This window comes from Zootermopsis nevadensis, unplaced genomic scaffold (assembly GCF_977971745.1).
Source record: "Zootermopsis nevadensis isolate Lab colony 2312 unplaced genomic scaffold, Znev_1.0 Znev_ptg000004l, whole genome shotgun sequence".
In the NCBI taxonomy this organism is placed as follows: Eukaryota; Metazoa; Arthropoda; class Insecta; order Blattodea; family Termopsidae; genus Zootermopsis; species Zootermopsis nevadensis.
The window spans coordinates 2,057,278-2,075,577 of NW_028259136.1; the positions used below are offsets into that span (position 1 = coordinate 2,057,278).

General features: G+C 37.2%; 1 protein-coding gene and 1 long non-coding RNA gene across 9 annotated transcripts; one reads left to right on the forward strand and one right to left on the reverse strand.

Annotated features, from left to right (window-relative positions):
• The first annotated feature begins 852 nt into the window (after nt 1–852).
• Nucleotides 853–18,008, forward strand: LOC147874816 (uncharacterized). 4 transcript variants are annotated; one of them, XR_015533653.1, is made up of 2 exons: nt 853–2,347; nt 16,265–18,008. It is a non-coding gene; the product is annotated as an uncharacterized LOC147874816 (long non-coding RNA). The 4 variants fall into 4 exon arrangements; XR_015533652.1 differs by having other exon boundaries at nt 16,268–18,008; XR_015533650.1 differs by lacking the exon at nt 853–2,347 and adding an exon at nt 13,913–14,280.
• On the reverse strand, nt 4,641–10,171 carry Dysb (dystrobrevin binding protein dysbindin). 5 transcript variants are annotated; one of them, XM_022058379.2, is made up of 6 exons: nt 10,023–10,171; nt 8,814–8,967; nt 8,216–8,348; nt 7,424–7,579; nt 6,941–7,081; nt 4,641–4,929 (listed from the first exon to the last, which is right to left on the reverse strand). In XM_022058379.2, exons 1-6 carry the CDS (start codon nt 10,052–10,054, stop codon nt 4,796–4,798), a joined length of 750 nt encoding a protein of 249 aa, XP_021914071.2. In that variant the 5' UTR covers nt 10,055–10,171; the 3' UTR covers nt 4,641–4,795. The 5 variants fall into 5 exon arrangements, with proteins under 5 accessions (XP_021914071.2, XP_021914072.2, XP_021914070.2 ...); XM_022058380.2 differs by lacking the exon at nt 10,023–10,171 and adding an exon at nt 9,508–9,707; XM_022058378.2 differs by lacking the exon at nt 10,023–10,171 and adding an exon at nt 9,393–9,703.
• Nucleotides 18,009–18,300: the final 292 nt, after the last annotated feature.

The window sequence follows — 18,300 nt, forward strand, 5'->3', positions numbered from 1 at the left end:
TTGTATTCACATTCAGTGTAATTAATGAATTAGAATAACAAATTTATTTATAGGTCAGTATTATGTTTTATAACAGTAGAAGACTACAAGTAATATTTACACATTTTGTAAACTTATAAAAATTAGCCAGAATTTTTTTGAAAATTTTAAGAAGATAATAATAGTAACATGTATATAAAAGAATATTTTATAACAAAAGCTGGCTCTAATTTTTTTTATAATTGGGGATACTTCAGTCATTAAACTAAGTAGCGAAAGGGCTGGATAGATTTCAATCCAGGTATTTGTCTGATTGCCACAATATCATTATCAGCTGTTGCTCCTTCCCAGTTACTATCGAATGGTATCTGGGCTCTTCCCCCAAAGAAAATTCTATGAACATGATTTTGTCTATTCACTTCCATGTAGCACTGATGTGTGATGCCTTAATTCCTGACTACATAGTGTACTGGTGCTTTGACACAGAGGCTTAACCCATATAAAAAATTACAGTGATAGTTCTTTTTATTTTAATGGGTATTTGCTCTTCACAATTTAAATTCAAGAAAATGTAACAACTATTTAGTTTGCTTCACAGATAATGTGTTTATAACATGCACAATTCTGTTTTCAGGTAAATTCAAAAGTGATTAACAGCAGTTAGACCACTTGGTGACCCATTTTGGCTGCAATCATCCATAAGTTTCTTTATTGGTTGTTTTTGGTTCCTTAATCAACTTCGTAATTTTTTAATAGTTTGGATAGTCTGCCTTTGCATTCAGTTAGCATGTTGAATCTAGTTGGATTTGTAATTAAAAATTTTGTATTTTCAGTTGTTTAATGTCATCATATCTTCATTTTAGTCTATTTAAATATATTTTTTGTTCCCATGAGTTTAATTTTGGTGAAAATTTTGGGTTCGCCTTTTGTTTTCAAGTGCCACTTATTTATTTTTTGTAGTTTATTTAATGACTGTTTCAGTAGCCCAGACTAAAAACTTAATGTTCCAGTTTTCACCAACACATGAGTGTCCCTAAGGCAAGGATGTTATAAACGTTTATCCTATAATTTTAAAAAAATCTTTTTTTTAATACGAAGTTATATCTTATCAGGTCATTTTACATCATGTGTCGCCTAAACCGGATCTTGAGGGACAAAAACTACTCGTATCCACCGTAACAGATCTATCGAAGAAAGCCTTGGTTTCTATATAGGGAGTGGACCATGTGGATAATATATGGTTGCAGTTTGTAGACGACTATAGTGCAGACCACAGATGACATCAACATAGGCTCAGGCTCTACCTGGTCAGAGCTTACTGTTATCAATTTGCCGTATCAGAAGAGATGGAATTGTCGCTTCTGTCGGGAACGTCAAAGATTCGATTGACTAGCTGATAAAATACGAATAGCCCTCAAGAAATGGTATAACTGTTAGTAACGACTGTGTGCCGGCATCGTGTTTCGGTACTGATTGTAAACGGCGACGTGATTATGAATTATGGAGTGAGAAGGATGTGGAAGGAAGCTGATAAAAGTACTGGGAAAACACTCATTTACGTCAGGATAACCAGTTTCTGAGACGGGATGTGAAGCAACGAACTTAGGATTGGTAACTACCATATCTCGAGATCCATTAGCTTTTAGATATTATTTAACGATGCTGTTTTCAATTGAAGAGGTCATATAACGGAAGCACGGGATATGATGAGGTCTATTTAATATAAATTGTCTTGAAAGCCAGCAGTCGTGGTCTATTTGAAAGCATTCAATGTCGTACAGAGATTGAGGACCCCATTAAAATCTTTAGCCTCCCAAACAGAATTGAATAGAGTTTATGTACATAACATAGATCCTTCCTAGGCACAAGTGAAGGATGTAGAACATGTTATAGTGCAAATACAATACTTCTTTTTTATACAAAAATAAATTACATAGTTATGGCAGTCAACTACAGTATTACTGCAAAAATAATTACACAAGACAGCATAACGACTTTGGTTTACATGTCTTCATAACAGCTTAGAATTTTTGGTTGAGGTAAATTCTTCTATGGGGAAGGAGTGAGATAGGAGATACCTTTTAGTACTGGTGTTAACTTCTTTGTATCCTGGTTTAGACTTCTGTTGGGGGGGGGGGGGGATTATTGAATAGTGTAATTCCAATATAATAACCTTTTGGATATTTACTGAGGTTGGTGTTGGGCAAATTACAGTTATATCTGTTTCTTGTACTCATGTTGTAATTATCTGAGTTTGACATTTTTCTGTCATCCACTAGAAATGATAATAATGACAGCAAGAATTTGCTGGCTAGTGTAGCTCCCTAGCCATGATCTGCTGACACACTACACCCAGCAAATGCTTTAAGTGAGTACTAAGATTGCATTGCCCTTTCGAGTTTGAAATATGGCACATGTAGGAGAACAGTAACAACCAGATAACCATCTCTGATCTTTATGATATTTATATATAGTAATGCAACATGCCACATGTGACTAACCTAACCTCAGATATGCTTGTATTAGGTATTGCCAAAATAAGCCACTTTGTAGCTTAAGATGTAAGGATAGATACAATGGCATATCCAAGTTTTACAGGTTCATGGCATTATTAATTTGCATCTGTCAACCTAGTTTATATTAATTTGGTTTTCAGTTGAAAACCTTCTGCACCAGTACTTTCCATTATTATTCTTTATGGCATAATTGTGAGTTTGTAAGGCAGAGAGTATGATGATAAATTCTGACATAAATGACCCATTCTACCTAGCTGAAGATTAGAAAACAAATTTAATGAAACCATATCATAAAGAGACTTAGGATTTTGTAAAAATATTTAATTACAGGCCTTAAAGGGCAAGAAGAACAGGAGTCAAATGCACTTTTTGGGTTTTGATGAACATATTTGGTATTTTTGGAAAACTAATTTACATTGGTGTTGACTTTGCAGAAGTGTCAGTTAATAATGCTTGCACACAACTTTATTAAGAAACAACAAATGGAAATTGACAGAATTATGCAAGAGGAAGTAATGATTTGAGAAATGTATGTTACCTTCTGTAGGATGTCAAGTAGCTAGGTGTCTCATGGCTGTATTATAACTTGTACAGTAATTACAGTCATTATAAAGCTCAATAAAAGTTTACTCAAATATTATTAGTTTACTTAATTAGGTGCACACTGGTACATTAAACCACTAGCTCCTTGGAAAATTTAAGTTCAAACAGCAGAAATTTAATTTTTGTTTCTGTGGTTTTGTCAGTTGCGTCACTAATCTAATTTAATCCTTCACACATATTTATTTATTTTTCCCAGGTGTATCATAAATCTCTTTTAATCCTTTACATGCATCATTTTTTTAAAAAAAATCCATGTTGAATCACAGGAACAAATTTTGTGCACTAGCCTTGCCTCCCTGCATGCAACTGCCAAATACTGAGCATTGTACATCTGTTGACTTGTTAATCATTCATGGAGTGTGGCAAGTATACAGCACTTACATGCAAAACATCTACCTCTGTGAACTCTGTGAGTAAGGCATGCTCATTTTGCCTGAACTTGGTTAATGTGCCGGCAGATTAAGGGTAAAAATTCACATATGGATTGTACAAATACTAGCTAGAAAATATCTATGACAAATGAGGCAGGCCAAAATTGCTGCTCTTACCTTTGTGTATGTAGGCAATGTTTTCTTCAAGACCACATTTAAGATTCAGTTTGCCTTAACCGTCACTCTTACCTGGAGGTTTTATTGATAATTATTATGTGGATAGTCCAGTACTTTCTTATATCTTATCCATTTTAAGTGAGTCTTAACTTCATTTATTTATCCTGACTCTTGAGAATAATATGAGAACAGTATAAAGTATGGGTAGAGGTTCTTCATTTTCATTGGTATGGTTTCATGTTATGAACATGTCTTTCTTTCTTTGTTCCTGTAGAATAATATCCCACATTTTTGGTACAAACACTGTGGAAAGGGTTGTAATGTTACAAAAATCAATAATCTGGCATGCATTGTGACTTCCTGTAAGATACTAATGATGGGAAATGTGACTAAATACAGAGTTTCAAGAGTAATAACTTCTACTTCACAATGTTTAATGTTCACTTAATGCAGAACCTGAGTTAAGGGGTGTGAATTGCTTGAAATAGGACTGCTGAGTTTATTAATTTTATAACTTAAGGTCTGCAACACTGCTGTTAATTCAAAGGACTGGTGGGAAATATTTCTGAAAACTGATGCATATATGCAACATTTACCTGTTTTAGTATACACAGAATGATTATAAATTACAATCATAATTTTGAACATCTAAAGAAATCAAAGATGCCTACACCAGACATGTCACCCTCATTACACCATAATGGCCACATTGAGGTAATAAATGTTGTAGGCTGCTTGATGTTTTTAAATACATTTACAGAAGTGAAAAGATAATTTGCAATCAACCTGTATGTGTAAGATTTATGTTCATGACTAAAATCTTTAAACTATTATATAATATTAGCCAGTGGTCAGTATGCATTATATCTTATCATGCTGTTTTATTTAAATGCTTCTTTCTGCAACTTATTGTATAATATGTGATTTTGGGTTTCAGCCATGCTTTTTATGTTAAGAAACACAGCATGCAAAAACTGGAGTGAATAACATTAAGTATGTTGCTAGTGTTTATTGATGCAAATGGTTTTAATACAAGAATGGAATAGTAATTTGCACACGTTTTATATAATCTTTAATAATTCAATTCAAGTCATTAACAGCAGTTTAACCATCTTCATGGACCAATCATTTTACTGGATTTTTCACATTTTAATAGCTGTCTCTACTAGCTTGCAGTGTAGTGCTGTCATCATTAAGAAACTTGTCAAGTTCCTCTGGGTCTGTTGGTTCCAATGTTACTTCCTCTAATGAAGGGCCCCTAATAACACCAATATTTTTCACCTCTGAAATATCAAAACAAACCCAGTCTAAATAATAAATTTTACTTAGTCACTGTTGAACACATTCATGTATACAGAAACCTATACTGATCACTTGAACATAACTGCTGTTATACTGAAGATTTCTGTCTTCTGGGTTGTTGCGCTGTGTAGTCTGGTCGATGTTAACCAACGTTTCAGAGGTCATACTGCCTCCATCATCAGGGCGATGAATATGCTGTTATATTACTGTACAGCTACTTCAGCTGTGATATGTTAGCTGTGTTTTCAAAAAATTCTGACATACAAAAGTAGCATTACAAAAACAAAGCATTCCTTCCTACACTTCATCTTATAGTTCTCTGTGCCCAAATGTTATGAGCTTAGTCATGTTATATTCAACATGGACATGTGTTTTGAAAACATTATTCTCTAATACTAAGCATTAGTAACAATACATTGCTTCACCTCTGAAATCTTACCTATAAGTACATTATGGAGTAAGAACCTAATAGCATAAAATAATAAATACTTTATAAGATATTCCATCCAAATGTTAACTTTCTGTCACAAAAAAAACAAAAAACAAGAGCTGAAAGAAAATGTTCCTTGAACCATCCTCATAGAATGTGAATCTCCACTTAATGTTTCTCCAAGGAACATCAGAGTTCAACAGTAAATTAAGGAACTGCATACAGGAATAAATAATTATATCTTGTATTTCATTAAATATGTAGCATAGAAAAATGTTTCAAATATAATATACAGGGTGATTAAAAAAGGACTTTACAATTTTGAAAGTGTATAGAAATTTATTCAGAAGGCTTACAGAATCGGTTGAGGTGTCATTTTGTAGCAAAACAAATCAAGTTTTACCTCAAACAGTCATTTTGGTTCGATGTGATTGCCATTGGTGATACTGCAGACATCCCACCTGAAATTAATTTCTTGCCAAACACGATCCAGCATATCTGGTGTCACTTCTGCAACTGCGGCGGTGATTCGAGCTTTGAGCTCAGTGAGATTTGCAGGTAAGGGTGGAACATACACACGATCTTTAATGAAACCCCATAAGAAAAAATCGAGAGGTGTCAAATCTGGAGAACGAGGTGGCCATGCTATCGACCTGTTCGACCAATCCACCGACCTGGGAAACGGTTATTGAGGAAATCCCGGACTTCTGTGAGGTAGTGAGGTGATGCGCCATCTTGCTGGAAGTGAATGCGTCCTTTTTGGTCATCTTCGTCTAACTGTGGTATGAGAAAATTTTCGAGCATATCCAGATACACGATACCGTTGATGGTTCTCTCATGGAAAAAGAACGGGCCGTACACTTTAACTTTGCTAAGGGCCCAAAACACATTCACCTTTGGGCTGTCACGAACGTGTTCCACAACAGCACTAGAAACACGCGGGCGACCTGGAGATTTGTCATGGCGAACAGAACAACCAGTCTCAACAAAATTCTTGTGCCAAGAGTAAATTGTAGGTCTACTGGGAGGATCCTTGCCATACTGGGTGCGAAAATTTCGTTGAACCATTGTCGCAGATTTCGTTTCTTCAAACCACAGCACAGCGAGCGCGCTCCGCACCTGTGAAAGTAGCCATTTTCAAATGCACTGCCGCTTGCGCTCGCGGTGACGGAATTCGGTACTACAGCACAACGTGAGTCAAACTTGATTTGTTTTGCTACAAAATGACACCTCAACCGATTCTGTAAGCTTTCTGATTAAATTTCTATACACTTTCAAAGTTGTAAAGTCCTTTTTGAATCACCTGGTATATTTTCTTACATGTTATATGAATTTATAATACAATCAGACATTCTTTAGTAATATGACAAAGTTCATTTAAAATTCAGGATGGACTGAACTGATAAATGCAACAGATGTAACTCACTGAAATCCACTAAGTTGTTTTTAAGATTTAATAAACAGACAATCTATGCATTTATTTCATTCACTTTGTGCAAAAAATAAAAAAAAAATAACACTTTGCTGTATGCTTATATGCAGAACACTCATTTTGTACTTACTAGGTAATGAGCCAGAGAGTTTGTAATGTTGTACATCATGTTGAAAAGCTTCTCCAAAAGCATCTTGTCTTTCTTTCAATAATTTCTGCTGCCTAAGTTCATGTTGAACCACCTTATCTGCATGTTCTGATGCCAGATTTGCTGGGAAGTAAAGTAATGATTTAATACATAAGTTTCTCACAGTGTTCAATGTTTTACTGCTGAGTATCATTTGCAGCATACTCGTTCTTGTGTGCTTATTTCTTTGTATACATTCTAGATATAATCACAAAAAAGCAGATATTATAATGCATGAAAGTTGTTTTTATTATTTCTCTTAATGGGTAATTCTAGACTTGTATCTTGGATTAACATCTAGCACTCAGCTAAAGGCAGTACATCACTGTCTGGTAGTTGTGAAGTGGGAGAAGCATGTTACTTTTAAGGAAGACATGCATTAGTATTCATAATAGTAATGCTGCAATGCAACAAATCATGGTGTACCTCTCACAGCTTCCAATTCACTAAGTTTCTTCTCTTTGTATAATGCAAACTGGAATCTATGGTCCAGTTGTCTCTCTTGTAATTCTTGCATTTCTATCATATCTTCCAACTGAAACAAGGCTTCTTCTACATCTTCAAACAACCCTTGTAAAGACCCTGCAAATTAAATAATGATGATGGCGCTGATTAGAGATCTTTAAAACATGATTCTTAGATGGATCACATAGGCCTTAAACCCTTCATCTGTCATTAACAAAAAGTTCAAAGTCAACCCTGTAGGAAAGCATACTGTGTTAAGAATGGAACTGCTCCACCAAACATATATAGTGTGTTGTAACACTGACTTTTTATTTCAATAAATACTAGAGCAAAATATCATATGTAAGAAAATAATCTCTTGGATACAAGTCATTTACATGTAAAAACAATTTATCTATATATGCAGGGATAAAATACTGAATTTCTGACCAAATTGTGACATCCAGGTGAATGCTGGCTAACACACAACTGAATGACATATTTTACTTTGCAAACAGTGAAAGAGTTCTGCCATAGACATCACCACAGCTGTAATACATAGATCGTATCATAACTTCAATATTAGGAACTTTAAAATGTGCACAACTGGGTTCGCATTCAATAGAGTCAGTTCCAATGTGTCATTTGTGTTTTCTGTAATCTAGATTTACCTTGTACATGATATAATATATCTTTAAAGGAACATCAGGTTAGATGCTACAAATATATTATAATTATATACTAGAAGAAATGTCTGTGTGTCAAATAACAGACCTATCTGTTCCATCAACTGCTGCACTGTTGTGAGGAGCTGAGGAGCAGCTGCTAAATTTGAAGCAATGTGACTCACATCACTCCATTGTTTCTCAAACTTCTGATGAAGAGAACCTATGAAACTGTCCAACTCCTGTAATAATCATGATCAATTAACAACTATCAGTCCCTAATCCATATTAGTCATTCAGTATACTGAATTGGAGTTTGCCATCTTTACATGCTCAGATACATTAAACATCACTGACATGTACTGAAATACTCATTTTTACTTATGTATTTAACTTTTTTATGCTTTTGTTTATTTTATTAATTACCACTCAGAATCTTCCAAATTATGAAGTACATCTCTGTGGCTCATTTTGTAATGTCAATCTTTGTTGTAAAATCTCTCCCAATCTAAATAGATATCCCCTTAAATGGCAGTGTCCTATCAGTAAGCCTGTCACTTGTCTCAGCTGGTTTATATTTTATCCTAGTTGCCTAGTTCATTTAGCAGAGGGTACTTGAAAGAATCCTTTAACATGTTTTTGTCCAAGTGTTTCTTGAAAGTTAATTTCATTACATTTTAACAACATTTTTATTTGTCAGTAATCACCTGTGCTTTGACTGCATTTTCTTCAGCCAACTTATGCATTTCACTCCACTGTGACTGATATTTATGCAACACATCTGCTCCAGCATTGTAATTGACTACACTGGTATTAATCTGTGATCTTCGTGGGGGATCGACTATTGATAAACCTCTGAAACTGAAATTAAACTGAAATGTTATACCTGATATTTCTTTAACCTTCTTCAGTCCACAGGCTTCCAACAAACAAAGAAGCTGTTCATTACATTATTTGTGAAACTGATGATTAGTAAACTTACTGGTGAGTGCAGAATTGTACACTGTATTTACCACAAGTAACCAACAGACTCCCATTTCTTAGCAGTCACTGGACTTTCAAAATATAAAGTTTATGGTACACACAAGAAAGGAAAGCATCATACCCAAACAATTGTGAGATTAATGAAAATATCTGTTTTCCATATACTTTAACCCAAATTAAATTTATCGTATATCTAAAAAGCTACTATATAAAAGTTCAAGCACAAAATACAAACTCACGTATTCAATTCCGTTCATTTCACATTGAGGTTATCTCTGCCAAGCCCTAAATGCGTCACTAACCTTGCAGCGATCCCTTCTTGAACTGTATGGAACTTATCACGAAGGCTGTCAAACATTGTCACCAAAAGTTATGCTCAGATTTCGACTTCCACTACAACCTTTCCGATGTATTTACCTTCCAACAGTCATCTTTCATCACATGATAATTCAGCTTTGCAATAGTAACCTTGATGCAACTAAGGAAAACAACATGCGCTGGTTTGTATACATTTTTGACGTCACGCTATACATGTCAACGATAGCTGCCTCGATTAACTCGTTTCTTTTGCTGTAAAGTTTAACTGAGTATCACATTTAACCATCTGTGGCTCTTTCGTACTTGTATATGGAACGCAACCAACATACGTATTAAACACAACTGTTAATGGGGTATCATTGTAAACACACTGATAGCATGTAGGTTGTGTAAATTAAATGTACTAATCGCGAATAGTTGTGCGTTAATTTAATGTTTGTTTATTGTAGATAAGGGAAGATTTGTCGTATTTATAATAATTCAGTTTAGTAAACAGTCTCTGAAATGAACTGGGATCTACAATGGCGCCCTTTAATTCAGGATCGTGATGATGAAACAGGGTAGACGTATGGGATCGCTTTGCTGTTTGTGCGCCTGTGTGTCTAACTTTTTACCTTTTCAACCAGTTGGCCGCTTTTAACAACATTGAAGGCCACCGTAGTTTCTAATTTTCCACAATGAAATGTAACAACATGGCGGAGGACTGCATGCCATTGCGTTGATGATTCTACTGCCGCTAACGATCCCCTCGGGACACCAGGCACCACCCCGTCGTATCAGTACCTTCCACACGTATGGGGCATTGCGAGTGGTGACTGTTCCCCGGTTCTCCTGGGACAAAAAATGGAACACCGGAAATAAAATAGAAAACAGCCTAAGTCATACAAAGGAGCTTTCATACACAGTGCCTCCATTTGATAGTTTATTCCTTTCAGCAGGGAGCTAGCGGTTCCAACAAAACTGTGGATGAAGATGACCTTCAACATGTAGCCACCAGGGCAGGCAGCAGGCTTCATCCGATAAAACTAAATTGCTTAGAAGTGCCAGGAGGAACCTTACAATAGATAGGGAGAGCTAAAGTAGTACTGGGCAGCAGGGGTACGCGATACTACCCAAGTCCAGGAGGGCCCAAACTGGGGTTGCCTAAGGGGCTCAGATTTGAGGGCGCACCCTAATTAAGGAGATAAACCCTCCCGAAAGGCCCAGGGAAAATGGACTTAACAGGGAAACTTTGACCAACGAAATAGAAACAGTCTCACATATTCAATGTGATTGTGAGGCCTTAGCTGAATTAAGATCTAGTTACTTAGGAAGAATTTCACGAAACCAGGTGACTGTCAAGAGATCCCGCTGTGTAAGATACTGCACTTAGTACGGGGATGCAAGTGCTAGAGGACTGGAGACAACGGCGATGCACATAATATCAGGGAATGTTCGTGATACCAGGGTCGGTTAGACGCCCACCCCACTTCATTTGTTGAGGTAACTATAGAATGTAAAACGACAGTGTTGCGGCCTTGGGATTTGTTATCAGCTTTAAGTTTGACAGTGATAACTAACGAATTATTAGATCAAGTTATTTGAAAATTTGGTTAGTAGCCTACCTAAATGCGCATGGGCGTAATCGCTATTTCTTAGCAAAATTTCTAAACGTTATTCTTTTGCCTGAAGTCTAATTTTATTCTTGACTAATATTCTGTGTGTGTGTTCTTTAAACTTTAGCGTAAGCGAAGTACAGTTTGTCGGTCCATCCATGTCTGTCTTTAATCACATTGTCACTACAATGACCTTGGTACATACTATTGCAAAAATGACTTTGGATACCATTGTTACCTTCGATACCGTTGTTGCATTTATTCCATTGGTTGCCATGCTGACGTCATCACCCGTGATATGGCGTATGAACAGTTGAAATTGTAGTTTACGAAGACTACATGCTCTTTCCAATCTTGTTACAGAAAGGAGATGCTGCCAGTGAAGTCATGTATAACAAACACGGGATATGTGTTGACATTTTAAATTTTCTGTTAAGTTCAACTGGTTGTTTTAAGTTAATTCTGTAATCGTCTAGTCATGAAGTCGAGCTCAGACTATGAGTACCCATCAAGGATGAAGTAATGTTTCTGTCTTCAATACATCCACACCAGCACATGTCGCGAAGGGTCAGCGGAACAGACCTATATTTGTCACTGTCAGCTGTCCTTTCGAAAAATACGCATTCAAGAAGATCAAAACTTCTTGTAACTGGATACTTTGACAGGCCATTGCAGTCTTTCACCCCTAGGAGGTCGGACTCCTATTAATTGGGTTTATGCAAAAGTAGGCATAAGTGACCTAGCATCACCACGCGATGTAAAGTTTACATCTTTGATAGTTTACATTGTAAACTATCAAAGTTGACCTCGGGTATCGAACCGACCAATCAGATAAAAGTTATTCTGACTTAAATTTAAATTTTCCCACCAATCACAAAACAAAGCGGGAAGTCGGAACTAATGATGTTACAAAATTTCAGATTTCGAAATGATTGGGAGAAATTAATATATTTGAGAGAAAACTTCTTTTAGAGTCAGTCAGTTGGCAGTTGTGAGTTGGCAGTTGTTGCAAGTTGAAAGGTTGTCACGGACGCATTGGTGTAGTACATTAACTTTTACCAATATCGTGCGGAGAAATTAATTCAGCAATCACCTGAAATAAATTTCTAAAGACATAGCTGGGACGATCTTTAATTAAACCCCGTAAACCCAGCATAAGAGTCTCATAAATTCCTTCATCAATCCCGATCCCACCTTGGCACGGTTACCATTCTGAAACACTGAATGCTGAAAATTTGAATAATTCAGACTCCTTGGATGAGGGATCGGCCCATCCCGAAGACTCCACCTACACAGAAAACGCAAACATGTGCTCTGAGCTGAATTCGAACCCATGATCACAGTGTTGGAGCGAATGAAAATCTTACTAGTCGTAAGGCCGCGGCGTCAGTGACAAGCACGAACCAGGCATGAGACGAAATTAAAATGATTAACAAATGTACTGAGGTATGACCTATCATTATTTCTCTCCAAGACGTAGAACATTTAGTGCGGAACGAACGAAGGAACGAACTGCTCTTTTCATTTCCGGCTGTCGTAGCCTGACTGATAAGTTGTTCGCCTGCAAAGGTATAACTAGATTACTTGTCACACAATAGTGACGGACAAGTTGCCTAATGGTCACGGCTGTTCCATGCAATTCAATCAAAAAGTTGTATTCCAATTTTGACGTGAACTTTTTATCCTTTTATTTAAATTCTGCATCCTTTGTTCATCTTATTGCAGATACAAATCTATTTTTACAGCTAATCAATATCTGTGTTACTACACTGCATTAAAGCAAATTATTGTTCTCGCATCTCTTAAGTAAGCGTAAGTCGCTATAAGTCGCATCGGAAAATGTTTCAAATAAAAGTTATAAATCTTTGGTATGTACAAAAAATTTTCAGCCCTAGGTCTGACGATTTATTTTATGTGGCCCGCGTCTGTTGCTTGTAATATTGTGTCGATCTGTTATGCAAAATATTTTCTTGCCATCAGAAAACAAACTTGGTGAAGAAGATGACTGTCTTCTGGATTGTTGTGCCATGCAGTCTAGTAGAAGTTTGCGCATGTTTCAGAGGTTTTTGCTACCTCCATCATCAAGTGATGAAACGTCTGTAAAGTTCTACCAGAATATCTTTATACTCGCCGCCATAAGAACCTCAAATCGCACTGTTTTGATAATGTTGTTAGTCTTAATCAGAATATGTCGCTGTGAGAAACTGTTCTTAATGAAGAACGTGTAGTCAAGAAGTAAGACATATGTTACTCATGAACACTTTGAGGGACGCATGCGAATTTCAACATACAGGTAGCCCTCGATTTGCGCCGGTCCAATTTGCGACGATTTAGAACAACGCCGATTTTGAAACCAGAAAGTCAAAAAGTGAAGAAAAAAATACTATTATTATTTATAACGTTTTGCAATGTTTCTCGCACTGCTTCTTATCTCCTCCTCTGTCCTTGACCCTTAACAGGGCGTGGTGGCGCTTCATGGTTTGGCTTCTTCCCGCCAAGCCCTCCGGACCAAAGCAAGTTGTGAGGCCTCGTGCAGAACTTTCCCCACTAATGACTGCAGTTGGTCGACCCACCTGTTCGGTCATCTTCGTCGTGGTCTCCGTCCGCTCAGTAAAGTAAAGTAAAGTTTGTCCCACTATACGCCATGTAGGCGTTTGGGGTGAGAGGAGGTATAGCTCCTCCCTTCCTTGACCTCGGCACTAGATGGGGGTGAGTGGTCAGCATCACGCCCCGGCCGGCTTTACCCCCGGGAAAGGACCCCGGTACCCATTGTAGAAGAGGCTGGGTAGGCCCCAGAGCCGGTCTGGACGCAGAGGCTAGAGGAAAAATCCTCTGCCCCCGTCGGGGATCGAACCCCGGCCGTCCAGCCCGTAGCTAGTCACTATACTGACTGAGCTATCCCGGCTCACTTTTCATTATACTAAATCGTAATTCTTGCATCGCTTATTTTGAATAAAAATTATAGATATAGTCATCTCTGTAATTACGTATGTTTCGTTAACGCGAATTTGCGCCAATGAGATCGATGAATCGGTAAAAGCTGTTTGTGAAATGCAAACTTTTGCATATGCGAGTTTGCTCTTGTGCTACGGTGAAGAGGAGCGTTATGGCATCCATGAGGCCTTATCGTGAAATTTTGAAAGAAAGAAAGAAAGAAAGAAAGAAAGGAGAAACCACGACAGTCCACACTACGTGCCTTCTTTAAAAAAAACATGCCGATCCTCAATCAGGGACTTCGTCAGAGAACTGACGCCGCCTCATCACGCCATCGCCGATTGTAAGTGTATAAAATATATTTTTAAATTCCCTTTATTTTATTTACGTTATTTCAGAGCTTTAAATGTAATGCCATTATATTACTTATCGATGTTTGGGCGCTGGGAATGCATGTCATTGACTTCCCGTTGATTTACATTATAAAATCGTTCCAATTTACGCTGATTCCGATTGCGCCGGTTCGTCCAGAAACACATCTCCGGTAAAAATCGAAGGCTACCTGTACATTAAACCCAACATTGAAAGATTGATCAAGTAAACGCAGTTTCTGGTTTCTCACTTAGGACCGATTTGTTAAAGAAAAATTTTCAGTGGCCTAAAATGTGAATCGGTTTGTAATAAATTGTCCAACTTAGCGTTTTTAATAAAATGCCATGGCGTTTAAATAGTTGTCCTAGTTAGTAACCTTGCGGGTCGCGAGATCTATTATAAAGTATAAACGTGACCCCAGACCTGGAAAAGTTTAAGATTCCCTGGTATGGACCAAAATTTATATCTTGTATGCTGTGCAACAATTATCGAACATTCCTTCTGTCATTATTTATTGAAAAATTCACCCAATCATAATTCAACAGAAATTATAATTAATAATCATCGTAATTGTCCTCGTCTAATAATATTGTAGTTTATATGGCTATTGACAGATGGCAGCACGAATAGTTCATGTGCAGTTGTTAGATGGCAGAAGCGATCATCAATAATCATAATCAATCATCGACAGTCAATAATAATCACTGTATAGGAGGCTGAGTAGGCCCCAGACCCGATTTGAGTGTGGCCTCATAAGGCATATGTGTCTAAAAATCATCGGCAAGAGCTAAAATGTATTTTGCTTTAGGATTATAAACCTGCATTACCTAAATAGAAAATTAACATCACAAGATTTGTTATACTGAGGTCTGTGCTAGTAGGAGGATATATGAGATGTGAGATTCTCAACGACAGTGAAGTCGATGTTGAAGATGAAGGCATGTTGAATCTATTTACAAGTCAACACGATGTTACTACCCAGAAAACCAACATCGAAAGGAAAGTAGGCTGTGTGAATTCTGTCTTAATCTCTTTCTTATTGCTATTTTCTTATGCACGCTTGTGTATCTCATTATGTTAAAACACATATTAATCAATTGATGATAGTGCTTATCAACAGTGTACTATTCCTCTTTCCTTGTATTTCATTACATGTTTACTATGTCGAATAAGAGTTGAAAGTATAATGTTTAAATAGATAACGCATTTTCCATATCCGCTTTTTTTTACTACTTTGCAGATTTCATATCCCTTCATGCTCATTTATTGCAGATTCAAATCTGTCACAGCAAAACTAACCGCAGCATTTTTCTTGTGTATTTGGCTAAATATTCAACGTATAGAAACGTGTTTACAACAAAATTATTTGGCCTTATGACTTCTACCTTTCATGTCGCATACTCATACTTTCTACGACAATCGGTTTATTAGAATTTGATTAAATCTTCCCGTAAAGTAGGGATTATATTTGAGAAATGTGAACCAATACAGATTCACGGCCAGATCCGGAATACGAAAATTCAAAATTCAATTAGCGGTTTCAGATTTGAAACATTTGGAAATACGTGTACTTTGTGAAAAGAACGCATGAAGTATAACAGATGGATGCCACTGAGTTCTGTATTTTGTTATGTACTTTAACGAGCCCTTATTTATGTTATAAATTTTAATCCAATTTTCTGTTAAAAGAGGAATTATGAATTGACATGGACTAAAATTAAGTTCGTCTTTATCCATAAACTGAGTTTCTAAATGGGTTATGCGGACAGAAGGATAGACAGGCATACATATGTTTGTATGTTTTAAGAGCGGGAATATGCAGGAGAAAAACGTATACATTTTCAGAAAGAATGTATAAATATTACGTCATTTAGGATGGAAATTGATATCGAGCCGTTGGAAAAGCCGATAAGGAGATAACATGAAAGGCGTGTTTCTTGTTTGTTTCCTTTCAGCAGGACCTTCTATACCGAAACTACGCATCACAATTTCCTTTGTGTCAACAAGGTTGGATGTTTTACCAGTGCCAACATGGCACCGTTGCTGCCAGCAGTTGGGCAGCATGGTGACACTGGTCGGTTCTGTGACCTCGGAAACATCTGGCGCATGCTTACTCCGGTCCCCGCACACCGCTACTGCATTATCGTTGCCAGGCTTGTTGGAGTTGAGGTTTAGAACATGAACTGCTCAACCAACACATTATGTTACAGCAACTCGAAACCATTTCATAGAAATGAAGACTGAGTTTATTGCAGGAATTGCGTTTTGTACTCATGATCTGGTCTTAGGGTGGCCACACACGCTACGGCTTACCGGAAGGCTTACGTGTCTGAAGGCAAACCGGAGCGTGTGTGGTGAATTTGGCCGGAAACCGAGCCTCCGATAAATCTGTAGTCGCTTGATTTTTTGCCTTGAGGTTTACTGAATGTTTACGTCGTAACGTGTGTGGGCAGAGACGAGGGTAAAGGCAAGGCTTGTAGCATTTAGTCATCTCAACCAGCCACTGAGAACTTAAGATCCTCGTGGTTTAACGAAGTTAAACTAAGTTTAACAGTTCCAAATATGTGTCCTCATCCATTCGCAGGTAGTTATGCCAGTCCGTCGGCTCTAATCGAACTTCATTCAACAAATTTATGTGAGAATGTTTTGATCCATCTAACCAACTTCTGACCCACTTAGAACGTCTCAGCTTTCTTTTCTTTTTCAACATTAGAGTAACAGCAAGACCCATTAAAATCGCATTGTCTTCATTGAACATGTTATAGCATCGACTGAAGAATAAAAGGACTGAGCACACACCTGCCACAAAGTCTGTACGTGTGTGGACTCTCAGAGGTTTGAGGCTTACCTTGCGGCTTTAACTTGGAAGGCAGGCCTTCCGGTAAGCCGTAGCGTGTGTGGCCACCTTTAGCTAGACCGAATTATCTCCCTTTCAAGATTCCTCACTGGTGGGGGGGGGGGGAGGGGGGTTCAAGCAGTGGCTTCTGTGTTTTAGCTTTCCGATGGATAAGAGAGTAAGGCCTGCCAGAACTTTGAACATGAAGGCTAGAAATATTATTATGATAGTTAACGCATGAGAATGTTAACGTCTTTTATATGGTTTCGACAGGCCAACTCGGTCTGGCCTCTTAATTGGCACAGTGATAACCAGTGTGATGATTTAGTCCGACACTACTCCTATATCATCTTAAAAGTCTACAGATATGTTATTTCTCAATGTGAAAGACATTTCTAAATTTAAGAAATAATATATACTGAAAATTATCAGGTACCGTGTAAACTCTGAATTTAACTTTCCTTTAAATACTTATACTTCCATTATTTAGAAATGGTCGGGTAAATCATGATTTCCCAAGCAGTGATCGCTGTGTGCTGATGTCCTTTGACATGAATTTCCAATAATGTCGATGCCCATACCACTAAAAAATGTTTCTTTAATTGCGTAAATTTTTTTGTGCAGTAATTAATGAAAAGCAGAACATGTAACAAAGTTTTTGTGATATTTTTGTACACAAACATATTATTTTAAAAAACTGATACATGGGATCGTAAAAGGGTTAAAGTTCCGATTAATTAGACTTTCCATATTTTAAAAGTCACTTCTCCACAGATATAACAAAAGTTGTTAGGATTATTGACACATCTACGCGACATTTTGTATATTTTAGTGTTACAAATATATCATTTAAGTACTCACAACGACGTTTTTGCTGTTTACTACATAAGTATTCTAAGACGAAGTGAAACACAAAATCCGCACTCCACAAAACACTTATTTGCCAAACAGAACCACAAGGACAACTGAACCATTTTATTAAACATCCCTTAAGCCGGCTACACACGTACAGGTATACCTTTCAGTTATGCCTGAACAGATATGCCTGTTCGGCATACCTCATGCTCTAGTGCAGGGGTCGTCAACCTTTTTATACCTACCGCCCACTTTTGTATCTTTGTTGGTGGTAAAATGTCCTTACTGCCAAATTTGTAA

Bases quoted from the DNA above. Each gene is read 5' to 3' on its own strand.
- Dysb (XM_022058378.2), bottom strand. From the start codon at position 9,448: ATGTTTGACAGCCTTCGTGATAAGTTCCATACAGTTCAAGAAGGGATC. The intron at 7,580-8,215 runs GTCTGTTATTTG...TTTAATTTGCAG, and splicing joins GCAGTTGATGGAACAGATAG to GGTCTTTACAAGGGTTGTTT. The intron at 7,082-7,423 runs GTACACCATGAT...TTTACTTCCCAG, and splicing joins TGAATTGGAAGCTGTGAGAG to CAAATCTGGCATCAGAACAT.